The sequence below is a fragment of the Rattus norvegicus genome, chromosome 8 (assembly GCF_021556685.1).
Source record: "Rattus norvegicus strain SHRSP/BbbUtx chromosome 8, alternate assembly SHRSP_T2T, whole genome shotgun sequence".
Classification (NCBI taxonomy): Eukaryota; Metazoa; Chordata; class Mammalia; order Rodentia; family Muridae; genus Rattus; species Rattus norvegicus.
The window spans coordinates 53,938,068-53,965,196 of record NC_141541.1 but is presented as its reverse complement, the minus strand read 5'-3'; the positions used below and the strand labels follow the sequence as shown (position 1 = coordinate 53,965,196).

General features: G+C 50.3%; 1 protein-coding gene and 1 long non-coding RNA gene across 16 annotated transcripts; one reads left to right on the top strand and one right to left on the bottom strand.

The window, feature by feature from the left end:
* Positions 1-5,629: 5,629 nt before the first annotated feature.
* Positions 5,630-12,206, bottom strand: LOC120094332 (uncharacterized). 2 transcript variants are annotated; one of them, XR_015627624.1, is made up of 2 exons: positions 11,984-12,206; positions 5,630-5,810 (listed from the first exon to the last, which is right to left on the bottom strand). It is a non-coding gene; the product is annotated as an uncharacterized LOC120094332 (long non-coding RNA). The 2 variants fall into 2 exon arrangements; XR_015627625.1 differs by lacking the exon at positions 11,984-12,206 and adding an exon at positions 6,292-6,650.
* On the top strand, positions 10,861-26,684 carry Sidt2 (SID1 transmembrane family, member 2). 14 transcript variants are annotated; one of them, XR_015626614.1, is made up of 28 exons: positions 10,861-11,361; positions 12,802-12,923; positions 13,125-13,289; positions 13,373-13,418; positions 13,971-14,072; positions 14,179-14,262; positions 15,609-15,708; positions 15,901-15,966; positions 17,206-17,299; positions 17,624-17,676; positions 17,814-17,900; positions 18,447-18,518; positions 18,667-18,738; positions 18,915-18,977; positions 19,692-19,810; positions 20,101-20,174; positions 20,263-20,329; positions 20,779-20,852; positions 20,989-21,112; positions 21,396-21,513; positions 21,903-22,039; positions 22,274-22,382; positions 22,586-22,662; positions 22,832-23,016; positions 23,117-23,222; positions 23,632-23,742; positions 25,049-25,162; positions 25,257-26,680. XR_015626614.1 is itself a non-coding variant. In XM_087561893.1 (28 exons), exons 1-28 carry the CDS (start codon positions 11,179-11,181, stop codon positions 25,317-25,319), a joined length of 2,574 nt encoding a protein of 857 aa, XP_087418019.1. In that variant the 5' UTR covers positions 10,861-11,178; the 3' UTR covers positions 25,320-26,680. The 14 variants fall into 14 exon arrangements, 10 of the variants coding, with proteins under 10 accessions (XP_087418019.1, XP_087418018.1, NP_001416601.1 ...); XM_087561893.1 differs by lacking the exon at positions 17,814-17,900 and adding an exon at positions 17,977-17,988 and having other exon boundaries at positions 22,832-22,878; XM_087561892.1 differs by having other exon boundaries at positions 22,832-22,878.
* The last annotated feature ends 445 nt before the right edge of the window (positions 26,685-27,129 follow it).

The window sequence follows — 27,129 nt, the reverse complement described above, 5'->3', positions numbered from 1 at the left end:
ATTTAATATAAAAGTCAACATTTCACTGCAAACCTACTGATGTCTTTCTGTTTCCTTTATTGTAGTTTAGATTCCAACGGAAAAAGCAGGGGTGGGTTTTCCTACCTTATAAACATAATGGATTCTTTGCTCATCTTATGTCCTCTGGAACTGAGGGTACCAAATTGACCCCATCACTTCTCACAGGGTAGGACACTAGGACGGGTGAGTAGTTATAAGTAATCCTGAGTAGATATATGAGAGAATGTTGTAGATTGGTCACAGTCTCCTTATATGGCCCTGCCTGGCCTGGAACTCAGAGACCTCTCTGCTCCACCTCTCAAATGTGGAGACTAAAGGTGTGCCCTACCATATCTAGCCTTACAGGTAACTAATAAACCATAAGCCAACCTTTTGACCCCATCTTTTAAGTTCAGTCTTTCACAGTCACTCATAGAATGGCCTATGTAGCGTTATTTCTCCGTTCTTCACACTAACAGTCACCATGATTTTACTGCTTGGGACAGTACCTCTTGTTACCTGCAGCTCACACTCAGATGACTTCTGGGTTCCTGTGCCCTCTGGGGAGAAAGGTTTCAGGATACCTTCCCAGGTGGTTTGTGTGAGCATAGCCCCATACAGCTGTTGGTTAGAAGTTTAGAAATCCAGGGCAGCCAGGAGTGTACAGAGAAGCCTTGTCTTGGAAAACAAAAGAAAAGAGGCTTAGAAATTGAATATTATATCCCCTCCCAGGTCATCCTGACTTAAATAGTTGAGCCCAGCTTTGAGCCAGCTCTCCCTGAACTCCTGCCCATGTGCTACTCATTGCTCTAGATTCTGAGGATCTAGTTGCCTCAGGTGAGGCTGCTAGGATCACAGATGTGTCTTCTCTCCTGGGTGAGGGGGCAGCTGCTTTGGTCTTTCCATTGCTAGTGTCCCCCTTTCCGTCCTAGCTTTTGTGTGGCTATAAAAATATTTACTTAAAGTACATTGTCTGGCTGTCTGACTTCCCACCTTCAACCAACACTAAAATTAAAATATTATGGAACAAAAATTTGTGCTAATAAACCTATGGGGTTTGGGGGACTACTGAGCTCTGTGTTAGCATGTCAATAAAGTCAGGGAAAGATGCAACATAAATTTAAAATCTAAAGGGAATGTGGAGGTTTACATGTAGTTAAATAGAATTCTCTGTATATCTAATCCTTCTAATACCCAAAAAGATGATGTTTGTGATGTTTGTGATTCAGGCTGGCCTGGAATTCCATGTGTAGCTAAGGATGATCCTAAGCTAATCACCCTGCTTCTGTTTCCCAAGTGCTGAGGGTACAGTGTTTACCACCACACCTAGCCAGAAAGATAGCTTTAAAGTAGGCCAGCTGTCTGCTTCCAGTGCCATGGGGTGAGGGGATATAATGATAGATGAAACCTCAGATGAGGTCTTATTCAGACCTCTAGAAAACAGGACTGCCTCCTTCGACATCCATCATATAGGTAAGGCTAGAATTGTTTTGCAGATAGTTTAGTCAGAATGTGTGCTGTAGACTGTCTTATCAGAACTGAAGGAGTGTCATCAGTCCCAGTATGACACATGATGATGCCAGTACAGGACATGAACCTTGGCCCCATTGCTCATGTCTGCCAAGCTGAAATGTTCCAGGCATTCTGTAAATGCTCTTAAGACTAAACCAAGGTGGTACTCCTGATGACACAGCACAGAAGCAGTAGTTACAGCTGGAAGATGTGGCTACAGCTTTCTGAGGCACATTCCCTTAACCACTCACTGCCATATTTCTGCATTGCTGCTACTGCATTAAAGTGCAAGCTACAAATGCTTATAGAAATAAGTTAGGATGGTTTTGTTTCTGACACATCTAAACATACATTTATTTATTTGTTTGTTTGTTTATTATGTATATATACATCATACAGCTTTCTGCCTGCGTGTATGTGCCTGCAGGCCAGAAGAGGGCACCAGACCTGATTATAGATGGTTGTGAGCCACCATGTGGTTGTTGGGAATTGAACTCAGGACCTCTGGAAGAACAGTCAGTGCTCTTAATCACTGAGCCATCTCTCCAGCCCGTTTCTGACCCATCTAATGCAACGTTTTTCACTACCCAAACTCACACAGGCCTTGCCTTTGTGGGTTGCCTAAAAGGCCCTTTTAGATTATTTTTAGATAAGGCCTCCTTGTGTTGTACAGGCTGGTCTGAGCCTACAGGAATTACAGAACAGACTTGGACCACTTGGCTCAACCTGATCACATTTTTACATAGCCATTCTGAATCAAAGATCTTTAGTGTTTGGCTGAACAGTGTTTGTCTGTGATACAGTATATTCCCATGTAGGCCTCTTGCCTTATTTCCTGGCTCATTTAAATTTAGCTCATTTATAAATAATTTTCTAAAAACAGGTTTTTGCTGTATAGCCCTGGCTAGGTTCAAACTGGCCATTTTGCCTCAGCCTCTTAGGTCCTGAGATTACAGATATGCACCACCATGCCTGGCTTACAAGAAGACATTAACACAGCATACTAATAAAGAGTCAAGTACAACAGCATGCTTGTTGACAGCTACTGGCTTACAAGGTCAGCCTTCCCTTAGCGCCCATGTTAGTGGCATATAACTTAAGTACAGCTGCTCAGGGCGAGACTACTGTCTGGATTAATGTTTCTGTCCCCTTTACTGGCTAGTCTTTTCCAACTTTTGTCCCATTTCTAGCTCTAGTCTGTCTTACTGCTCATGTCTGTGTTCTCATGATGTCCTCCATAAACTAAAAAAAGTGTTTGTTTGTTTATTTTTAAAACTACTTATATTTTTGAGTGTGAACACATACCACAGTGACCCACAGAGGTCAAAGGCAGCCTTTGGGAGTTGTTTTCTTACCACATCGGTTCTAGTTACAGGACTCAGTTCTTTAGGCTCTGCAAACTGCCTTTATCTGCTGAGCCATCTCCCAAGCCTACATAAATAAAAAAGATGCTTTAAGGCTCTCTCTGTTCCTAGTACAGTTTAGGGACAAGTACAGACCAGGCACTGAATAAATAAAAGAATGAATGAATGGACATTCTTTCTTTTTTAATATTCTAGCTTACTTTTTAAAAATATTTTTTTTTCTTTTTTCTTTTTTTTGGAGCTGGGGACCGAACCCAGGGCCTTGCGCTTGCTAGGCAAGCACTCTACCACTGAGCTAAATCCCCAACCGTTAAAAATATTTTTTTAATGGATATGAATACATTGTACATCTTAAGATACACCAGAATCTGTTACAGATGGTTGTGAGCCACCATGTGGGTGCTGAGAATTGAACTCAGGACCTCTGGAAGAGCAGTCAGTGCTCTTAACCACTGAGCCATCTCTCCAACCCCCAGACATTCTTTCGCTATCATCTGGCTAGTAAATCAGAACTCAGGAACACAGATCTTTACCAGAGTACCCACTTCTCTCAGTGACATTATACAGCTTCTGTGAAACTAGAGATTATTTTTCTAGTGATAAATAGAAATAGAAATAAAATTTGCTTGAAGACAGAAGCAGGAAGGCAGGTGAGGTGGCTCAGTGGGTTAATGGCAGTGGCTGCCAAGCATGACCTCTCACATGGTGGAAGGCGAGAACTGACTTCTGTAGCACACACAAGCTCTTCAACACACAGACGAACATGAATCACTCAAAAATGTGGGGCCTGAGTTGGGGCATGGTGGCAGATCTCTTGAATTCCAAGACAGCCATCCCAGCACTTGGAAGAGGTAGATGGATCTGTGAGTTTGAATTGAAGCCACTGTGTTCTACGTAGTGGGCTCCAGGATAGCCAGAATTACATAAAAAGACCCTGTTCAAAACAAAGTCTGTGGGGTTGGGGATTTAGCTCAGTGGTAGAGCGCTTGCCTAGGAAGCTCAAGGCCCTGGATTTGGTCCCCAGCTCCGAAAAAAAGAACCAAAAACAACAAAAAAAAAAAAACAAAAAACAAAAAAAAAAAAAAAAAAAACAAAGTCTGTGGCAGGATTGTGTGGTTTTGAGGCCAGTGTAAGCTGTATAGTGAGTTCTATGCCAGCCTGGGCTATAGAGTAGACCCTGCCTTAATTGAAATAAGAACAAAGAAGGGGGTTTTGCAGGGAGCCAAGCATGGTACAAGCCAGTTATCCCCAGCATTCAGGGAAGTACAGGCAAGAGGATCAGAAGTTCAAGGGCAGTTTAGGCTACATAAGACCCCGTTTCAAAACACAAGCAGAAAGACACAACACAAACATAATACCAAAATTTCTGAAACTTCAATTGTGTAATTAGAATTTAGTGAAAATTTTTACTGATGAAGCTTGAGTGTGTGTGGTGGTGCATAGCTTTAATCCCAGCACTTGAAGGCCAGAGACAGGCGGAAGTCTGCGGTTGAACCAATCTGGTCTACATAAGGAGTGCCTCTCTACATACGGAGGTCCAGGCCTGCCAAAGCTCATCAGGGAGACCCTGTCCTAAAAAGAAAAGTGAAGTAGAAGAGGCTAGACTGGTTCGGAGGAAATAAGGATTGTAGAAGAGGCTTAACTGGTTTGAAGATCATAGGAATGAGGAAATCCTCTCAGAGGCTTCAGGCCAGTTCAGTGAGAAAAGGTGTGAGAGGGGAGCCAGTGTATCATTGAGAACAAAAGGACTAGGACTGTAGAGTTGCCTGTGATCTTAGATGTACCAGAAATGGGCAAAAGCTCTTAGCAGCGTCCTGACTTACTAGGACAAGGCTCAAGCTTTTCTCAGGTGGAAGAGATATCGGCTGGTCTCTTGTCAGTGATCCTTAGAGGCACGGATTTGTACTAATGTATTATTTATACACTTGTGTACTGCAACCTGATACCCAGTCAGCCTTTCCTGGAAAGCTCTTTCAGTTCTGTCACATGGCCAAAGGGAACCAGATACAGGGACTGAGTGACTCAGTATGAAAGCTGAAGCCATAGGGAACAGAAAGTGACATCTTTCCCTTGCAGAAAACCCTGCCCATTTGCTCAGAGCAATTCACTCTCATTTCCCTTGCTAATTTTTAAAAATTCTTCCCCTTGCTCACCCCACCATCACACACACCCAGTACTGGAGATGGAATCTAGGCTCCTACTATACCAGGCAAGTTCCCTACTGCTGAACTGCAGTCGTCATAAGCCCTTTTGTGTTTTGAGACACGTCTTACTAAGTTATTTTCAGCAGGCCTTCTATCTGTGGTCCTCCTGCCTCAGCCCCTTGACTAGCTGGGATTCCAGGTCTGTGCCACCAAGCCAAGCTTCCCGTCCTGGTCATTAGTTAAGATACACACGAAGGCATTAGGACCATCTGTGTAGTAAGGACAACAGGGATGAGACTTGCATGCAGTGGGGTTTTAACTTGAATTTTCTGACGTCACACTCTACCTTTGGGATTTGAAGCAGTCTACATAGCTCACATTCGTCCTAAATTCATAATCTTCCAGCCCCTGACGCCAGGATGCTACAGTTAGAGGACAGTGTTAGAACATACAGCAGCCTTGCCTCTCTCGGTGATTGAAGAATAAAACCTAGAGCTTCACATGTGCTCGGCAAGTTTTTTATTTCAAATAACTTGGGGGTTTGTTTGTTTTTAAATGGGCTTGCCTTAGAGTTTCATTGTAATGAACAGACATCACGACCAAGGCAACTCTTACAAAAGACAACTTTTAATTGGGGCTGGCTTACAGTTTCAGAGGTTCAGTCCACTTTCATCATGGCCAAAAGTATGGTATTGGGCAGGCAGACATGGTACTGGAGGAGCTGAGAGTTCTATGTCTTGATCAGAAGGCAGCAAGGAGACTTTCTTCTGCAGGCAGCCAGGAGGGGACTCTTCATAAGAGAGAAACAAAGGACAGAGCCTGTGCTTGGCTTTTCTGAGATTTCCTTTGTCAGTACAACTGATCTAAATCTCTTCACCTTAGCCTCAGCTAGAATCTTCAGACAAGGGCAAAAGGCAGCCACATTCTTCACCAAAATATCACAAGAACAAACTCTAGGCAATATACTAAAATTCTTCTGTGAAACCTCGTGAGCCAGACCCCCACAGTTCACATCACCCTTGATACCACTGTCTTTCATGTTCCTACAAATAAGGCTTATTAATCCCTACTTAAAGCATTCTGATGCTTTACTAATCCAAAGTCCCTAAGTCCACATTCCTCCAAACAAAATCATGGCCAAGCCTATCACAATACCCTAGTCCCTGGTACTAACTTGTCTTAGGGTTTCTTTTGTTGCAAGGAAACACCGGGACCTTAAATAGCAAGTTGGGGAAGAAGGGTTTATTCAGCTTACACTTCCAGATACATACAGTTCATCAATGGAGGAAGTCAGGACAGAAACTCAAGCTGGGAGCCAGGGCTGGAACCTGGAGGCAAGAACTGAGGTAGAGGCCGTGGAGGATGCTGCTTACTGTCTGTTCCCCATGGCTTGCTCAGCCTGCTTTCTTATAGAACCCAGGACCACCAGCCAGCGGTGGGGGGTGGGGGTGGCACCACCCACAATGGGCGGGGTCCTTCCCCATTGATCACTAGTTGAGAGGAAATGCCTTACAGCTGGATCTCATGGAGGCGTTCCCTCAACTGAGTCTCCTTCCTCTCTAAAAATCAGCCCATAGAGTGCCGAAACAGCCCCTCTCATAGTCACATGAAAACAGGGAACTTTGAATGTGTTTCCTTCAAAAGCTTGGTTTTGCAACCTTTCTCTTCTGGGTTAAAGTTATACCATTACTCAATTCCAAAGTCTGTTTTTACTCTGCCAACCATCCGTAGTCATGGCTGCAGGCTTTCCCCTAGGTTTCTAAATTATGTACCTGATTGCATTCCATTAATCTATCTGCCAGGGCCAAGCCAGATTGGGAACCAGATCAGCTGTCTAGTGAATGCTCCCTTTTCTTCTGCCCAGTAAGTTCTGAGTTCAGGAAGGCTGTCCCCACAGGGAGATGGGAGTGTTGTAGGCCTGGCAGTCTGACTGTACCTTTAGAGCCAGGATTGGCCTGAGCTTTTGTCGGTTTGATTTGGTTTTAGTTTTTAGAGATTAGGTCTTGTCACTGAGACTAGCCTTGAACTCCTTGCTTTACCCTTCAAGGCTGGGGTTAGAGGTGTGTGTCATCATGCCTGGCAGGACTGAGCTCTTGCTGATATGGTAGAGACTGCAGTAGCTGCACTTGCAGAGAAGGCCCAAGCCCTTTCCTGAGCTTCCCTGTGGGCCCACAAGTCTGGCTTTGAGACCCAACCCTGCCTTTTATGCCGACAAGACAAGCTGGCCTTCTACAGGCTTCAGAAAGGACCTATTCATAACAATTGCTCCCTAGAGGGAAGGGCAGAAGCAGAGGAAAGTTCTGGGCTTGCTGCCCTTGTCCAGGGCGTGGGTAACCAGGGTCTTGCCCATTCAGAGGTTAAACTGTTGAAACCTTGACCAAGGGAAGGATCTCTTCTGAGAGAGCCAAGTGTGGTGGTGAGTTCCTGGGATTCCAGCATTTCAAAGGCTGAGACAGGAGGACTACCATGTCCTCCAGGACAGTCTGGCCTGCAGAATAGGCCAGGATTCCTGGGATTCCAGCATTTCAAAGGCTGAGACAGAAGGACTACCATGTCCTCCAGGACAGTCTGGCCTGCAGAATAGGCCAGGGTTCTGTAGAGACCCTGTCTCAGCGTGCCTCCTAGTTGCCCACCCTCCCTCATAACAAAAGGTAACTGAAGAAAGAAACCAAGCAGGAATAAGGATACATCACAGTTGTGTATCCCAGAGGCATTCCCCACCTTTGTTGCAAAAGTTCTTTTTTTTTTTCTTTTCTTTTTTTTCCGGAGCTGGGGACCGAACCCAGGGCCTTGCGCTTGCTAGGCAAGCGCTCTACCACTGAGCTACATCCCCAACCCCAATATGGGCATTTCTTAAGTGATTTTTTTTTTAACAGTGTCTTACATCTGTAACCCAGGATATGCTTGAATTTATGATCCTCCTACTTCTGCCTCAGAGCCACTAAGAGTATTGTCATGACCCACCATGCCTGACACTCATCCAAGGGTCACATTTAGAATGTTTCCTCTTGCCCTCCACTCACAGCCTGAGTTAGTACAGTTAATACACCAGCTAGTCTGTCGCAGAGACTGATCTTAATACACCAGCTAGTCTGTCGCTGAGACTGATCTTGAAGCACCCAGGGAAGGTTATGGCCTACAGTAATTTAAATGCTATCAGGCTGTTAAGTAAACACCCAGGCGCAGTGTTTCTTGGAGTGTCTGAGTACTTACTGGCAAGTTGAGCAGGGTCAAAATGAGAAAGTGAGGCCAAATTGGCACATGGAACCTGTTCTAATTATCTAGGTGGGATACCAGCTGCTTGGAGAGCTTGCCATGAAGTAACTCTTGTTATTCTGAGGGTGCACAGGCCCAGGCTTGGTTGAGATGTGCTAATGAGTACTGAAACAAGTTGCAAGCCTAAGAGCAGGGGCTGGGGGTCTCCAGAACACCAGAACACATGATTAATCCCCAGACTTAGTTCTTACCCATATTCCCTCCCCTTTCCCATACAGGATGAGCATGGCGAGCTACTAATGAACTTCCTGGGCTTTACTTGACCCATCTGTACAATGTCAACATGTTCTGTTGCTGATACAGGCCCTTGTTGCCCAGGCTAACCCGTACCTGTGGCTGGGATTTGTTGCTGCTCCTGCTGTGGTCTGCTTCTTCAAACATACTGCCCTTGAACAGGCCAGCTATAATTCTGCTTTTTACCCATCAATTTAGAAGAGGACCTAGTAGGTACTTACTAATATTTGTGGCGAGAATAAATATTTATAGCTGGTAGAGAGAAGAATGTCCCCATAGAAGACAGTACCAGAAGTCCAGACTGCTATGCTCTTGTCAATGGATAGTGCTCTGACAAAGGAGACATTAGCTATATGCTTCCAGCCAGGACATCTGACAGCTTCAGGGTTGGCCATATTTTTTCTTCAAACACAAAATTCGTCTACAGAAATACAACACATACAACTGTAGCGAGTTATTTATTATGATACTGGAGGTTTGAAGGGACTCTGGCCGGCTTAAGCTTGGCGAGCATGGCTCTGGCAAGCCTTACCATTCTCTCATTCTCTCTTTCTAAAAAGACATTATATATTCCGAAAGCTAGACCCCAAGGTCTGTTCCCTTATTTGGCCAATCCCTCCACCTGAGGCTGACTACCAAGGCCTAGCTATCAAAGTGTTGAAGTCCAGCAATCAAATGCCCCTTCGTCTCTCCTAATTAACATGCCCAATTAAAATTAAACACCTCATCCTAACACAGGGTTTCCCATTTTACCTTTATAAACCGTCATTTTTCTATGCGCCCCATTTGCCTCCTCTCTACCCAGGGGCAGTCCTTTGTCCTCAGAAATGTGCCCCTTCCCCTCTCCCTTGTTCTTTTCCCCTTCTCCCTCACCCTCAGTCTCCCTGTCTTTGTTTTGTATTCCCTGCCTTCTGTCCTCCTGTAGCAAATAAATCTTCCTTTGTGTTGGGAACTTTTGGCCTTCCAGAGCCAATGATCCTTTTCCTAACAGGATTGAGCCCAAGGCCTTATATGTGTGTGTGTTCTTTGTAACATCTTTATTTACTTGTGTGTATGTGTATGTTTCAGAGGTACGTGTGCTACAGCATTACAGCATGCATGTGGAGGTCAGATGACAACTCGAAGAATCAGGTTTTTCCCTTCTTCCACCATGTGGGTCCCAGGGATGGAACTCTGGTCAGTAGGCATCACGGCAAGCAGCTGCACCCACTGAGACACCTCATTTACCCTTTGTGTGTGACGTGTGCAAGCACATGTGCTAGCTGTCTGTGGAAGCCAGAGAACAAATTTGTGGAGTTAGTTCTCTCCTACCTGGTGTAGAACTCAGGCCGGGCAAATGCCACCTCAGCTCGATTCTTGTGCATATTTTCTGTTATGTCTAAAAGTTGGGTTATATTCCACTTGTATAGTGTTATTCCTGAATTCCCTTAGATGTCCCTTCGATGTTATTAAGAATCTCTTTGGTTGGCTTCATAGTAGTTTCCCTAACCACCCCTTCACTGTGAACAAGCGGTTTCCTTTGAGCTTTTTCAAGATCACAGGGATGCAAATTGCTGCCCACATATTTTATTTGTATTTCTTATTTTTAGGACACATTCCTTGGAGTGGAATGACTGGGTTGAAGGATATAAAGCTCTTTTAAGCCTCTTTAAGCCAAAATATTTCCTCTAAAAGGTTTTGCCAATTGACAACTAAAGGTCAGAATCTTAACGTGGGCTTTGTTCAAACAAAGCAGCCTCTGCAGAGTAGGGACAGAGCTCACAGGTTGGAAGGCATCCTGGTTATGGTGTCCTGGTTATGGTTGTCCCCAATACAGTGAGAGGGGAGTGACGACAGCTGAGCTTCGTTCAGTGGGCAGGCGCTTCTTCGGTTTTTATGAACCAATGAGGAAAAAAAATGAAGTTGGGGTAATGGTTTGGGGGAACAATTCCTGCTTGAGCAGAGACAATCTGTCAACAAGACCCAGCACTTACTGGGCACTGTGAAACTATCCTGAAACGCCAACACCAAGCAGTAGAGGCATGAGGAGGATCAGGAGTTCAAGATTCTCCAAGCGAACATAACCAGTTCCAGGATAGCCTGGGTTATGTGAGCCTCCGTCTCAAAAAAACAAAAACGCGGACCACAACACCAAGAATCCAACACTTAGTTATCCTTCGTGGAAAAAATATCACTCTAGACGCCCACAGGACTGCGAAGGAAGGAGGTGGAGACGGTGCGTGGGAAGCAGTTAGACGAGGTCTGGCCCTTTAAATCCGCGTCGGTTTCCCATGACGTCAGCGGGCGGGCGCAGCCCCGCTGTTTACCGCGGCGCGGCGCCTGGTGGCCCCGAGTTCTGTGCCGCGTCCGCCGCCCTTAAAGGGCCCGCGTCCGGGAAGCCTACGGGCCAGGGCCACCGCCGCCTCGGCTCTCCGGGCGCGAGCGGACGCCGGGTCTCCAGCCGGGCTGGGCCGGGCTGGGGTTGCGGGTCGCGGTGCCGCCCACGCGAGCCGGGGTCCGCGCGAGGCCCAGGAGCGGCTCCAGGGAGGGGACGCGTCCTATCTCAGGCCGGGGTTAAAGTTCTGGTCCCGGTGAGATGCTGGAAGCTGCTGCGGCAGCCGCAACGCGCCCGGTCGCCGTCCCGTCGCCAGCCCCCGCCGCCCCGGGCCATGATCGCCTGGCGTCTGCCCTTGTGCGTGCTCCTGGTGGCCGCCGTCGAGAGCCACCTGGGGGCTCTGGGGCCCAAGAACGTCTCGCAGAAAGACGCGGAGTTTGAGCGCACCTACGCGGACGACGTCAACAGCGAGCTAGTCAACATCTACACCTTCAACCACACCGTGACCCGCAACCGGGTGAGCCTGGGACCCCACGGGCGGCGGAGAGGGTGGGCGCCCGACCTGGATTTGATGCTGCCCCTGCCCTCTCCGCCAGTCCCTGAACCGCAATCCCCTTGCCAAGACCTGGTTTCCACCAGCATTCCCTGCAGCTCCAGCTGGGCAGTTTGGGAAGTTTCTGCCACCAGCTGTGATCAGGACTGGTCTGGTCTGCTCCGTGACCTGGCTCTGAATCTGGCAGCTCTGTGAGGTCAGGGCGAGGGGGAAATAGGCTTCCAGCCTTGCTCACTCAGACAACTCCAGATGGGGCCAACTTAGAACTGAAAAGCTCGGTCACACGTCACAGCGAGGTGAAGGAGACAGACCTCCTTGCCTCAGAAAGCCGGCTGGCCTTGTAAGTTGAGGGTGACAAGATAAGGCCCTCGAAAGCTGAGTAGCAAGAGAAAAGGGAGTTTGTTTCTAAGGCAGAACTGTCTCCGACTTCTTACTCGTTTCTCCCCAGTAGTGAAAGTAGAAGGCTGGCAGAGATGGGCTCAGGCAGGACACAGCCTGGGAGAAGCCTTGCCGCCTAGCTCTATTGCTCTTTCTCCAAGGCCCGATCTGGATTGACTGGGAAACACTGGAGTTGAGGTGGACTTACCTGAGGTTTTCTTTGGGAACGAGAGGAGTTTGGTTTCTGGCAGACCATCAGGATCCATTTCCTTGAAGTTTGATCTCCCTTTCAGTCAGTCCCATATCCAGGATCATCCCAGAAGTGGCACCTATCCCTCAGGGAAATGTTACCCCTAGATTTGGCTTCAGCAGCCTAACAACTCATTGCCTGCAGTTGTGACTTGTTCCCTTTTAAGCTCCCACTGTCGTGTGTCGCTTTGTCCTCAGCAAAGGGTGGGGTTGTTTTTGTTTGTTTGTTTTTTAAGAGGGGGTAGATTGAGGTTCAGATGTAAGGTCACTTCACAGCTTGGCCCATAGTCAGAACTAGAGAGACATCTTGTATTGCGACACAGTTCCTTTACACCCCTCCCTGTAGGATTCTGGCCTTCAGAGTAGTAGTGGAACCGGAGCTTCTTGCTGGTTTCCTAGTTCACAGGGAAGAAAGTTGAGGGCACTTCTTGCTCTCTGGTGTTAGTGTGTGCATACAGGAACATGTGTATACAAGTATACAAGTATCCATGTGTGTGCTATCCTGGAACCTTCTAAGGTCTTTGCTGCATATCCCACTGTTGCCTGATCTCTGCTGCTCTACAAACCCGTGTCTTCCAAGGGCGAGCTTCTTCAAGCCTCAGACCTGACAGGGTCAGTCCCTTCTAGAAACACTGCCTATTTCCTCACAAGGAGAAGCACAGTGTCCTGACTGGCCAGGAAGGATAGCCTAGGGCAGAGCTCAGCATGCAGGCTGCAGAGTCAGGAGTTGGAAGAGCAGTGGGCAGAGTTTGAGTGAGGGTGCTCCCTTCTCTGCAGACCGAGGGCGTGCGAGTGTCTGTGAACGTCCTGAACAAACAGAAAGGGGCGCCTTTGCTGTTCGTGGTCCGCCAGAAGGAGGCTGTTGTGTCCTTCCAGGTGCCCCTAATCCTGCGAGGGCTGTGAGTAGGACCTGGGGGATGTAGGGAGGGGCAGCCTTGCCAGGTTTTCGGGGACCCTCACCTAGGGAACCTTTGTGTTCCTTCTCCCTTCTCCCTTCTCCCTGAGCCCAATGTCAGCCCAGAGAGTGGGAGGTATGGGGGCCTGACAGGAAGACTTCAGACTGACTGGGACTAGTCATGCCCCTCTGTCTTGGACCATAGATACCAGCGTAAGTACCTCTACCAAAAAGTTGAACGAACTCTGTGTCAGCCCCCCACCAAGAATGAGTCTGAGATCCAGTTTTTCTATGTGGATGTGTCTACCCTGTCACCAGTCAATACCACTTACCAGCTCCGAGTCAACCGTGTGGACAATTTCGTGCTCAGGTATTGAGAGTAGGAGGCACTGTATAGCCCCAGCTTTCTTCCCAAGTTCTGAGAGTGATCATGGGATTCTTCTTTCCATGTAGGACTGGGGAGCTGTTTACCTTCAATACCACTGCAGCCCAACCCCAGGTAAAATCCCTTATCAAAATGGGGTCCCTCTTCCTGGCATGGTCACACATGCCTTTAATCCTAGCATTTGGGAGTCAGAGGCAGGTGGATTTTCTGAGTTCAGAGCCAGCTTGGTCTACATAGTAAGTTCTAAGCCAGCCAGGGCTACACAGAGAAACCTTGTCTCAGCAACAACAGAAAAAAAGAAAATCGGGGGAGATTTAAACATGAGAGCAGAGTACTCATGGAATTGCTAGGACCAGCAAATTAACCCTGTCTCGATAGTGGGACTCTTGGAGCTCCTGTATGGATAGACAGGCAGGGGTGGTACAGTGACAGGGTCTGCTTGCTGTCTTTCCTCCCCTGTCTCTCAGGCACTGTCCTGTGTGCCCAGCTGAGCTTGCAGGATATCGGTGGTCAGGGACATGCAGGAGTGGGCGGCTCATGGTCACAGCTCTTCTCCCCAAGTAGCTTCATTTTCTGAGCCAAGAAGATTCTGAAACCTCCCTTCAGAGGAGCAGAGAGAGCATCCTCCTGAGATGGCACTCTCCCTGCCCTTCCTTCTGTTCTCAGTACTTCAAATACGAGTTTCCTGATGGTGTGGACTCTGTCATTGTCAAGGTGACCTCCAAGAAGGCCTTCCCCTGCTCTGTCATCTCCATCCAGGATGTCCTGGTAAGCTGTGTGCCATTTTCTCCTCCACCAGAAAGTCGTGGGGACATTAGAAAACGGGGACAGGGCCCAGTTCCATCCATCTGCCTCTTCCTTCCTTCCTCCTCAGTGCCCAGTCTATGATCTTGACAACAATGTAGCCTTCATCGGCATGTACCAGACAATGACTAAGAAGGCAGCCATCACTGTGCAGGTAGGAAATGCACGTGCCCTTCTGGGGGACAGACGGGGCTGGCTGCTGAAGTAGATGACTTTCCACACCCTGTCCTGGTCTCTTCCCATTCCTGCCTTACGGGAGGGCTTCTTAAACTTTCACCCTTTGTGCCTGAGAAACTTTTATTCACTGAGCCCCCTCATTGGCTCTTAATTTTGTTTTTGTTTTTAAATCAGCAAGGGATTTTACTCAGCTATAGCATGAAGGTACAGACCAGCTGCACTACAAGGGAGCGGCATAGATTTACCCAGAAACCAACCTTTTTGTTCTATAATTACCAGTGTTGAGGGTGCCACTTTCAGTGTATGTTACCGTGTCGCAGAAGCACATTTAGGGCCATTTTAGAAACTGTTCTCACTTCAGCAGCTCATGTGCTGTAGTAAGAATGGTATAGACCCTATGCATGGCTGCTGTGCAGGGATGATGGGCAAATTCATGAGGCGTCCTGTATTTTTTAAAAAATTGTTAAAGCATCTTTTCCTAATCCCAAGTCAACACTCCTTTAGCAGCTCAGAATGGTTGTCCAAACCAAACATCCTCACCTAACACAATCCAGGAAGACCCACGGTGCACCGACTTTATCCTCACATGCTTGTAGGACAGGAAGATAATACCAAAAGTCTTTTTTCCGTCACTGAATGTTTCTATGAGAGCAGAAACTTGGGGTGTTCAGTAAACACACTGAGTTTCAGCATGTGCAATACTCTAGCATCCAGGCTGAGTTTCAGACAGTGTTCCTTGGCTTCATGTGCTGTGGTAGAATATATGGTACATGTGTGTTCAGAACCAGGGCTGAGGTCATAACACCCAGAGTGCAACATGACTGAGCGCTTTTAGAAGCACCTTGGATGCAGTGTGCATTTGAATGATTTTTGGTAGCCACGGGTTCAGGAACTTTTTACTGTTGCTTGATCTTCCACCGCCCCCACGCCCTGCTCCTGTGTAATGTGGTGTATGGGAGTGGAGCCATCTCTGGCTTGTGCCCAGGACGAGCTGTGTGGACGCATACATGGTCATTTGCTCACCAGGCTGTAGCATTGGTGTGGGTTTAGACCCTAATCCTGACTCCTCAAGGCCTGTTTGACCAAGATAACGAACAGCATCATCTCTCCTGGGGGTGCAGCTCGGTGGTCGAGCACCTGCCTGGCATTTGAGAGGCAATGTTTAGACCATCAGCATCACTGAAGTGAGAGGCTGGGGATCTATGCAAGGATTACATAAAACTACATCTAGCAAGTGGCTTTGGAGCTTCTGGTCCAAAGCTCATATTCGGAAAAGGAAGGCAACAGTGATGGTCACAGCATCCTCCTCTTCTCCTCCTGCAGAGGAAAGACTTCCCCAGCAACAGTTTTTATGTGGTGGTGGTGGTGAAGACTGAGGACCAGGCCTGCGGGGGGTCCTTGCCCTTCTACCCTTTCGTGGAAGGTATGTTTCATGTACTAGCTTGGGAGGGTCAGGCTCAGAGGCTTCCCAGGAGATATAGAAGGGCCCGAGTGGCTATTGGTGGATTCATTAGGACACAAGTGTCAGGTCCTAGACTCCCCAAGGCCTAGTTCCACCAGCCCCAGCTCAGCTCCCAGCAATGACTTCTTTTCCACCTTGACATTTTACTTCCAGATGAACCAGTGGATCAAGGGCACCGTCAGAAAACCCTGTCAGTGCTGGTCTCTCAGGCTGTCACTTGTAAGTCTGCGCACCTGAATATGATGGGAAAACCTCCTTGAGGCTCCCTCTCAGATCCAAGAAAGCATCTGTTCTCAGAATGGGAGGGGCGGTGAGGACCCTCCTACCCAGCAGGCACTGGGACAGTGGAAAGCAGGCTTCCAGCCAGAGAAATTCAGAAAGTGGATCCCTGTGTAATACGGGACAGGGTCTATGGCCAAACTGACAGAGCAAGTTCTCATTCACACTCTGCCTCTTAGCAGAGGAGTCTCTGTCCTCTGAGTCTGTGACAGAAATGGTAAAAGCTATGCCATTGGATATATTCTGTTGTGGGACTTAGCCCAGAGTTAGAGTACTAGGCCCCTAGTCAGTGCTGAGCAATATCTATTGAGTTTTCCAGTGGAGTCCTTTCTAAACTGTGGACTCTTAAAACGAGAATGAGGAGCCGAGCGCATGGCCCACCCTCTTTAATCCCAGCCTTGGGAGGTAAAGACAAGATCAGTAGCCCAGACTCACCCTTCGTTACATAGCGAGGTCAAAGCCAGTTTGAACATGAGACCTTGTCTCAAAACAAAATAAATAACAAGAAAAAGCAACAGGGCCTAGAGAAATGGCTCAGCTGTTAAGAACACTGGGTGATTTTCCAGGGGAATCCAAGTGTTATCTCACAATACTCTGGTGGCAGGTTGCTCACAAATTACCTGTAACTCTGGTTCCAAGGGATCTTATGCTTTGCCTTCCACAGGCACCTGTGGGTGGTACACATACACACATGCAGGCAGAGTACTCACACATAAAAGTAAAAGTAAATGCATCTTAAACAAGTGATTATAAACCCAGCACACACACTAAGTCAATCAATTAATTAAAAACAGAAGAGCCACGTAAGGAATTGTGCTAGAATGGGGACTTAGTACTCAGTCCAGCTCTTAGGGAGGAGGGGGCCAGAGGGCTCTGTAGGGTACAGAGCTGGGATGAGCAAAGGCCGGGTCACTGAGGCTGTAGAGCTCTGTGCTGTCGTTTGAAGTTTAAGTCAACGAGGAGTTGACTACAAGTAGGAGAGAAGCCTTAGGGACCACCATGAGCAGGTAGGCACTTGCCAGAGTCTATAGTGTGTTGAGTCATAGACGGATGTTCATCCTGGATGGACATTGCCTTCAGGGGAGGAAGAGGCAGATCGCAGAGCTCCCTGGGCATCCAGGGGCAGTGTGGGGTGGGCTGCTGTGTTCTTGCTGTACTCACCTTTTTTCCCTCCCTTAGCTGAGGCCTACGTTGGTGGGATGCTCTTTTGCCTGGGCATATTCCTGTCGTTCTACCTGCTGACTGTGCTGCTGGCCTGTTGGGAGAACTGGAGGTGAGGCCAATCTGCTGAGCTGTTCCCTGCTCTGGGGCATTGAGCAGAAGGTGTGGGAGAGAGTGTGGTGGGATCCCAGCTGGCCCTGGGCGATCTTGTTCTTGCCTCAAGGTACTACAAGACTTGTTGGGATCTATGATCCGTGAACCATGTCTTTGTAAAACAAACTCTTGCCATCTCCGTCTCCTTCCCAAGCTGGGAACACCCTGTTACTCCTGGTGTGGGAGAAACCCAGACTCTGGATGGGTTAGAGGATAGAGGGAAGTTTAGCGTAGCCTAGGGCGGGTCCTCATCCTGTCTCAGCTGTCCTCTGAATTCCTGCAGGCAAAGGAAGAAGACCTTGCTGGTGGCCATAGACCGAGCCTGCCCAGAAAGCGGTATTTCCAGGGGACGGTTTAGCTGGATCTGTTGTGGGGAGATGGGAGCAGGGATGGGAAGGGGACTGGTCAGAGGAGGGCGGGTTGGTGGCTTCTTTATGTTCAGCCTAGGAGTAACACTTCACAACTGGAACCAGGTTGGGCCCTTGGCTCACCCCTCCATAGCCACCTGGAAACTGTCCTTTGCCCGTACTGGTGTCTCAGGCAGTGCCACTCAGCCTCAGGTTGTTAACTTCCAATTCTCTCTCTTTCTTCCATCACTTCTCTCTGCCCTCCCTCCTGCTTGGACCTCTCTCTCAGCTTCTCTCCTTGGTAAGCTCCAGGCGCTGTGGGCAGAGGAGCTGCTGTCTCCGGGAGGAATGTGGCGCACAAGCGCTTCCTAGGGAGGGGCCCGGGCACAGATACCATCTTCTTTGATGGCTTAGATGTGTTATTTCCTTGACCAGCCTCTCTCCATCTTTTTTTTTTTTAATTAAAACTTTTAGACAAGATCTCATTCATAGCCCAGGGAGTGTGTGTGCCAGGCTGACCTAAACATATAGCAGTCTTCCTGTCTTAGCTACGAGAGAGTGCTAGGGTTACACGCATGAGCCACCATGTCTGGTTGTCCCCTCTTCTAGGAGGACACAGGGTGGCGCTTGAGGTGAGGCTTCGGTGGGTTTCGGGATGTTTTCTCTTACTGCTGGCATGGCTCCTGGCTGTCTTTCCCAGGCTCTCCTTTTCCCTCCCCTGGCTGTCGGCCTCCTTTCGCTCACAGGCCTTCATTGCAGGTCACCCTCGGGTCTTGGCTGATTCGTTTCCTGGCAGTGCCCCCTATGAGGGTTACAACTATGGCTCCTTTGGTACGTTTCAGTCAGTGCTGTTTGCCCACGCCCAGACACAGCTCCCTTTGGCCCCACCCCTGATGGCATGCCCTTGCAGCTGCTCCAAAGTCTTTAGGAGCAGATCTAGAGTAACTCTTGTCCTGAGGTCACTCCTTCCTGCCTGCAGAGAATGGTTCCGGATCCACTGACGGGTTGGTTGAAAGCACAGGTTCAGGGGACCTCTCCTACAGTTACCAGGGTGAGTGGGCCAGGCAGTGGGATGTGCTTCAGGGCTGCTGTTGACTAGGTGGAACTTCCTGGTGGGCGGTTGCCTCTGCCATTTGCTGGAACCAGGGAAGGGCTGCTCTTCTGCCCCCTCTTCCTCTCTTGGCTCCATGGCCTCAGTTCCCCTGTAACTTTCCCTTTCCTTTGAAGGGCACGACCAGTTCAAGCGGCGCCTTCCCTCTGGCCAGATGCGGCAGCTGTGCATTGCCATGGGTAGATGTGGGGAGGGGGTAGGGCTGCCCTGCCAATCAATTCCTGCCAGGATGGTCAATCCATGGAGCTGGTCGCCAGAAAGATGCTTAGTGCATGGCTTTCCTAGCAAGTGCCACCTGTGCCAGCCCATGGTCTTCTGAGAAAGATTGTCACTGGCCACCATCAGATATCCCACCTTGATGTCCTCCTGTCAGTGTCCTCCCTCCCTGGTTTGCTAGCCATGGGATCCTGGGTCTGGGTGTCACCTGGTCTCTAGGGGCTTGCCCAGGTGAGGTGACAGGAGGAGGCTTCTGGAGACAGGAGATGGGTGTTTTTTCCTGAAGCCCTTGCCTCTGTACTAGGGCTTTAGCTCAGGGGTGGCCATGGCATGTCTTCTCAGAACCCAACAGGACTGGGCACCTCTAATCTGCATGATTGGCCAAGTCCAATCCTTTTAGTGTATCAGTGTCCTGGCCTGGAAGCCCTAACCCAGGGATCAGAGGCAGGAGTGGAGCAGGGCTGAAGTCACTCCTGCGCCGTGGTCCCTGGCAGAGCTCCCCAGCAGTTCTGCCGAGTTAGACCAGCACCTGAGCCACCTGCCCCACTGCCCTGAGCTCTGGCCCACAATTTGCCTCTGCCCCATTGTTCAATAATTTTGACATTGCTTCTGATGGGTGGGGGCAGACCCAGTGTTTGTTCCTGCTGGCCCAAGCCCTTTTCCTTTGTCACTCCTAGACCGCTCCTTTGACCCAGTGGGAGCTCGGCCACGACTGGACTCCATGAGCTCCGTGGAAGAGGATGACTATGACACACTGACTGACATCGACTCAGACAAAAACGTCATTCGAACCAAGGTGTGACATACAGGCCTGCCCTGCCCAGATGGCTCTGGAGGAAGGGACTCTGTGCAACTTCCCCAGCACCTCTGGTGCGTTTGGAAAGCAGGGGGGAAAGAGCTAAGCTGGGACAGGCAGGATAGATTCCAGGAAAAATTGGCCTGGACCCATAGAGCGGATCCTGTTGGCATACTTCACCACTGAAGTGTGGGTCAGAACCCTGGCCACTGAGTTGTCTGAGGGATGCCCACTTGTCTGACTAACCGGGTATCAAGGGTTCAGAGAGGCTCACTCCTGCTTCTTCTCAGCAATACCTCTGTGTGGCTGATCTGGCACGAAAGGACAAACGTGTTTTACGGAAAAAGTACCAGATTTACTTCTGGTGAGTGGGCCATACAGACCGGCACTCCCATTACTGCATAGGGTAGCTCTTCGGCTCCTGCCAACCTTACCTCCCCCTCCCCCCTCAGGAACATAGCCACCATTGCAGTCTTCTACGCCCTTCCTGTGGTGCAGCTGGTGATCACCTACCAGACGGTGAGAGGTTGAGGGGTGGCTCTTCTTGGTCTGTAACTCTGCCTTAGTCTTCAGAGCCACTGCAGACAGGGTGTCTGCAGTGAGCATTAGGTCATAGATTGTGGGAACAGCTTTCAAATCCCAGTTCTGCTCTGAGCTACAGTTTCTTCATCTGCAGATTGGGGGCAGCATGAGGCTGGGGTGGGGCCTACAAAACAGGTCACAGGACTTCATAAGTGACTTCCTTCCCCTTACTGTGAGGCAAGAATTTCTGGAGTTTTCAGTCACTATATATATAAAGAGGACGATGGCATCCGTGCCACCTAAGGGTTGCCAGCCTGGTACCGTGTGCACACGTCAGCCATGCTGGTCCTGCCCTTGTTTTGCTAGTTGGACCCAGGGTGTGTGGCATGGGCTCCTTGCTGAGTCAGGCATGTTAATAGCTACACCCCGCCCCCATACACACACAGGTGGTGAATGTCACGGGGAACCAGGACATCTGCTACTACAACTTCCTCTGTGCCCACCCACTGGGCAACCTCAGGTGGGGACTGTGCTGGAGGCCCAGGGATGGGTAGAGTAGGCAGGGTGGGGCTTTGTGAAGCCTGGTGGGCAGAAGAAAGGAAGGAGCACAGACGTGAGGGCCGCAGGCTCAGGCAAGCCTGTCTCGTCCCTTCTAGCGCCTTCAACAACATCCTCAGCAACCTGGGGTACATTCTGCTTGGTCTGCTCTTCCTGCTCATCATCCTGCAGCGGGAGATCAATCATAACCGGGCCCTGCTGAGAAATGACCTCTATGCTCTGGTAAGCCAGCCACTGCCCATCATGGCTTCCATCTGGCACACTGACCTCGAGTAGTCCAACTCTGCTCCATCTAGCCCAACACTGCCCTCCCTGCCCAGGTCTGCCCTGGTCAGGTCTGTCCTGGCTCATCCTACCCTCTCTGCACAGCCTTGCACAACCCACCCTGTTACCCACTTCACCACCCAATGCAGTCCTTTTCCTCCTCTACTCCCCTCGGGTCTCCTCTCAGGTCCCTTCTCTTCCCCCTCACCTGAACTTCTCTTCCTCCACTTCCTCCCCACAGGAGTGTGGGATCCCCAAACACTTTGGTCTATTTTATGCCATGGGCACAGCGTTGATGATGGAGGGGCTACTGAGTGCCTGTTACCACGTCTGCCCCAACTACACCAACTTCCAGTTCGGTGAGTGCTGCCCCTTGTCTGACTGAATCTGCTATCCTAGGTCACCAGCTGTTAGGAAGCTCTGAGGCTGGCTCCTGAGAGCAGCTTCCATTCTAGAAGATGGCTATGCTGTCTCCTTTCCAGTCATCCGTACAGAAACTCTGAGGAACTCAGAAAACGCTCCCTGACTTCAGGGTGTTCGTATACTGAGACCCTCAAACTCAGTTGTCCTTAACTTCAGGGAGCAACAGACCAGCTAACAAGTGGTACAATTCAGGGGCAGCTAAGGGGCTGGAGCGAAAGCCCTGACCTTGAGCTTGCTGATGCATTCCAAAGCTCTGATTGTCTGCGCTGGGAGTTCTGTGTGTGGAACCTCCGCTGTCTGCAGCTCACAGCCTCTTTCTACCCAGATACCTCGTTCATGTACATGATTGCTGGCCTCTGCATGCTGAAGCTCTACCAGAAGCGGCACCCAGATATCAACGCCAGCGCCTACAGCGCATACGCCTGCCTGGCCATTGTGATCTTCTTCTCCGTCCTGGGTGTGGTGAGGGCCTGGTCTACTCTGCACACCCCGTAGGAAAGGCACACGCACGCCCCTTCCAAACCTCCGTCCCCATGCACTCATCCTGTCTTCAGCTGCAGAAGAGGTCCTGCTACTTCCCTAAGGGGCCATCCTGGGCCCCTGTGTAATCGGAGAGCTTGCCCTAGTAAGGGTGCAGACATAGGACATGGGGGCAGCTACCCTCTGCTTCCCTCAGTCCTGTGGGCTTCCCCACAGGTTTTTGGCAAAGGGAACACAGCCTTCTGGATCGTCTTCTCAGTCATCCATATCATTTCCACGCTTCTCCTCAGCACTCAGCTGTATTACATGGGCCGCTGGAAGCTGGGTGAGAGCATGCCCAGGGCATGTATGAGGCTTGGGGGGGTCATGGGCACCTGGGCACACAGGGACCTTTGATTTCTCTTTGATTCGACTGGGTTGGGTGAGCCCTGGGTGGGAAATTCAGAGTACTCTTTGGTGTTGCTGAGCGGTGCCCTCTGAAGACCCCTCTCAGCCATGCCTTGTCAGCGCTGTGCCTTCTCATTGCAGACTCCGGAATCTTCCGCCGCATCCTTCATGTGCTCTACACAGACTGCATCCGGCAGTGCAGCGGGCCCCTTTACACGGTACCTGCTCAGCTCCCCAACTCCTTCCTCCTCTGTCTCCCCTCCTCCCTGTGGGGTCAAGGTGTGTCAGAGAACCAGGGTGGGGTGGGTACTGGCTGACATGAACTTTCTGCCTCTTCCCTCCTATCTCTCTCTCCCTCTCAGTCCCCATGTTTCTGCTTCCCTCCAGGACCGCATGGTGCTTCTGGTCATGGGCAACATTATCAACTGGTCGCTGTGAGTGTGGCCATTGGCTGTGGAGCCAGCTGGGGACATACATAGTCGGCCAGTGGCTGACTTAAGGGCTATGGACAGTTTTGAAGCATTGAACATAAGGAATTGGGGCTAAAGACCCTTGGGCTTCTAGAACCTTCTGTGAGCCTCTGAACATAGTCCAAACCAATGATAAAGCATGGTGGAGGTGTGGGCAGGGTGAGGCCCTCCCTCCTCCCCCAGAACCCACTCCCTCTTTCAGGGCTGCCTACGGACTCATCATGCGCCCAAATGACTTTGCGTCCTACTTGCTGGCAATTGGCATCTGCAACTTGCTGCTGTATTTTGCTTTCTACATCATTATGAAGGTGAATGGGAAAGGGTAGAGCAACTGCTCTGTTTTATGGGGACAAGGGGGGCACTGGGAGAAAGAAAGCTTTTCTTTCTGTTTATCTATGCCGGTGCGGTTTGGGTGGTTGGGTGGTAAATACTCCTGAGAGCTGCTTGCTAGACATGTGCTCTGCCACAAGCCACGCCCCTAGCCTCAGTTCACTGTGATAGGCCAGGCCTTTGAGGACCTGGCTCTCCGTGTTGTATACAATGTGAGGGAGCTCCCAGCCAGTGCTGTTGCTGGCTCAGGGCTGTGGGTACGTGGACACCTAGCTCCAAGCGGGCATCAGGGTAAAGACAAAAGGCTGCCAGCATGTACTTGGTTGGGCTCTGTGTGAGCCTGTGAATCTGGGAGGAGCCTGGGCTGACGGCTGCAGACTTCCCTAGCTCCGGAGCGGCGAGAGGATCAAGCTCATCCCTCTGCTCTGCATCGTGTGCACCTCCGTGGTCTGGGGCTTCGCACTCTTCTTCTTCTTCCAGGGACTCAGCACGTGGCAGGTGAGTAGTTGCCTCCAGGCTGGCAGCAAGCTCACCCATGGCAAGTTCTCTACCTCGGGCCAAGCCCTCCCTAGTGACTGACTTGTCATTCGAGCCTCCTGATATTCAACATGCCAGCGTGGGAATCTGGACCTGTTACTTCAAAGGCAGCTGAGTTTCAGAGAGGCCAAGGGCCTTCCCCAGCATAGAGCTAGTGTATGGCGGCTGTGGTTGGGAGCCAGCCACGTCGGTTTCTTTACTGCCTCAAAGGACACCCGGTGTGCATCAAACTCTAAGTCTCTGAAAGAACTAAGTGTGTCTGCTGGGCATTGTGGCACGCACCTTTAGTCTCAGCACGCAGGAGGCAGAGGCAGGTGGATCCCTGAGTTTGAGGCTTACCTTCTCTACAGAGTGAGTTTCAGGATAGCCAGATGCTACACAGAAACACCAGGCCTTGAAAAGCAAAAACAACAAGAATAGAGTTGAACATGATGTGGCCCCTGCCTTCATGGCATTGACCTCACAGTCTAGTTCAAGAGAGACACGGCTAGCTCATGACTAGTTTTTGTTGTTTGAAGCCCAGGGATCCAAACTGCCCTTGTACTTAGTAAGCACATGCTCTGTCGATGAGCTACATTCTCCACACCTAGTTCATGTTCAAGTCGGGGTTGCGGAGTGTGCAGAAGATGTGAGACCTCTAAGTCAGGAGGCCTGGGAGAGCTTCTTGGAGGAGGCAGGCTTTGCTCGTGGCCAGAAAGTCTCATGTATAGAGCTCTAGCACTGTCACCTGAATGACCAAGGCAGCTTTGATGTGTGAGAACACTGATTTGGGAGCTTGGCAAGGACCTAGTACTGTATGCGGTCAGATGTGTTTTGGTCTGTGGTCTCAGCACAGACTGTACCAGACATAGGGTCAGGAAATGTTTGTGGCAGCAAGACTGTGGGTAGAGCAGGGAGGATCAGAAGCATCACAACCATGACCTGGTATAGTAGTTGGGGGAAACCTACCCTGAGGTAATTTGAGAACAAGACCAAGTCCCATGTAGGCAAAGAGCTGGGGCTTCTGGGCCCTCCTGACCTGAGCAGAAGCTGTAATGGCAGCCTCCTCCTATGGCTATCAAGGAAAGATGAGTCTGAAGGAAGGAGGGAAGGGTGGAATCGGTGTATCTAAGAAAAGCCGTTGTTAGCTGCAGAGGGCCAGAGCGAGCCCAAACCAGACAGGACACTTTCCTGCCCCGGGATGGTGCCGGGGACCGGGTTATTGGTGGGTGTGGAGCTGGTCCCTGCAGAGCAGACTCAGTAGGCTGCTGACTCTGTTCCCTGCCAGAAAACCCCCGCAGAGTCCAGGGAGCACAACCGAGACTGCATCCTCCTTGACTTCTTTGATGACCACGACATCTGGCACTTCCTGTCCTCCATTGCTATGTTTGGGTCCTTCCTGGTATGTGGGATGTGCCTGGCCTGAGGGCAGAGGGGATGGATGGTAGAGCAGACAGCCCCTCCTCTCCAGTGTCTGACCCTCCATCCACCCTTAGGTTTTATTGACGTTGGATGACGACTTGGACACTGTACAGCGGGACAAGATCTATGTCTTCTAGCAGCGTCTGTGGTCCAGGCTTCACTTCATGGGCCCAGCGCCTCTGCGTCACCTTCCAGTTGCCACAGGAGCACCAAGGGTGTGAGTCCCAGCTCTGCTACCCAGCACTGGACGTCGTGGCAAGACAGCGAGTTCCAGCTCAGGCCTGACTCAGGACAGTTACTGGTGACACTGAACCTTGCAGTTACCTCTGCTGCGGAGGAGGCCTGCTCCGCAACCCCAGACACTGGCCAAATTGCTGCTGCTTGCTTCTCAGTGTCCGGTCCTCCCCAGGACCCTGGTCTGTCCATCTGTCTTGTTTATCCACTGGCTCTCCATTTGTCCCTTTGGAGAGGAAGGCAGGAAGTCAATGTCCTGCCCCCTTCATGCCTTGCATTCTACCCATCCCTTCCCTCCTTTTGGCCTAGGACACAGCCTTTCTTCTTCCCGTGCTCTGCCCCAGGACATAGTCTGGTGCCTGATTCTCTGTCCAGCACCAGGACCTACATTCTCCCTGGGTCTGTAGCTGGCTATCACTGCCCACTCTGGCCTGCCAGGATGGATGCAGGTAGGAGACTTTGGGGGCTGGCCGGCTGGTGCCAGGCTTTCGGTGCTAAGGCCCACAAGGGGTCTAGGTACGACCCTCCTCCCTGACCTGTGCGTGGAGCTGGCTCTACAGCAGTGAGGGCCAGCCCAGGCTGAATCTTTTGATCTGGGGACTGAATTCAGAGGCCACCTCATCCTACCAGCCACTAGAATGATGCCAGCACCGGGGTTGGTGGGAAGTGGCAACTTACTGTCCTCTTCCGTACCCTCAGTCCTGCCAAGCCCCAGATGGGGGCCCCTCAGTGCCATTGACACTGCCCAAGAATGTCCAGAGGCCATGGGATGGTGCCAAGCACACAACCCCTTTTGCCTCTTTCAGGGGAGCAGGAGTCCCAGTGCCTGTCTTAGAAAGGGAGGGACATGCCAAGTCCCTGTGAGTCCTTAGTCCTGTCTCACCAAAGGACTCAGGGCTGGTTTCTGAGTTTCCGTCCAGTATTTAGCCAAGTTCTGTGTTAGTCACATAGGCCTAAGAGCCTTGACGTTTACAGAGTCACCCAGCTCTGGCCCCTGGCCACTCTGGTCCTTGGCGTTTACAGAGTCACCCAGCTCTAGGCCCCGGCCACTCTAGTCCTTGGCTATCCTTCACTCCACCAGGTCCATTCCAGATGCCAAGAGTCCTCTCCACCATGGTTTTCTAGCTCTTGGGCTGGGAGAAGAGGCAGGTCTGGGCCTTTGTTTCTGAGCTCTGTTCTGTGTTCCTCCATGCTACGGTTGCAATTCTGTTTTCTATGAACGAGTGCATTCAATAAAGACAGCCCGACCTGGGATCTGGTCTTACTGATGGGGAGGTGCAGGAGCCTCCGTGTCCCATTTATTCTGACCCTCCCTTCTTGTTTCTGTGCATGGCTACCTTGGATACTGATGTCCCTTGTTTCCACCAGAGTTTTCCTCAAAATCCTCAGACCACCCGTTAATTTCTGTAAACATTTGACCCTTGCTCCAAGCATTGCTGACGGGAGCAGGATGCTGAAAGTGTGCTTGTGCCTCCTCCCTGTGGTGTCACCCTTCAGCAGGCACACAGCACCTGCCTTTGCCCACTGTCCTTTCCACCCAACTAGGCAGATGGGTATCCAGCCCGTGCCCAGGATGCACCCGAAGTGGGCAGAGTGCTTGCAGGCCAAGGTTTTAGAAACTTCAGGAACGGCTGGCAAGCAGAATCTAAGAGGAGGGAGTTTTTATTTAGATTTCCAAAAGTACAGGGTTTGGGGATCCCGTCTAGTGAATTC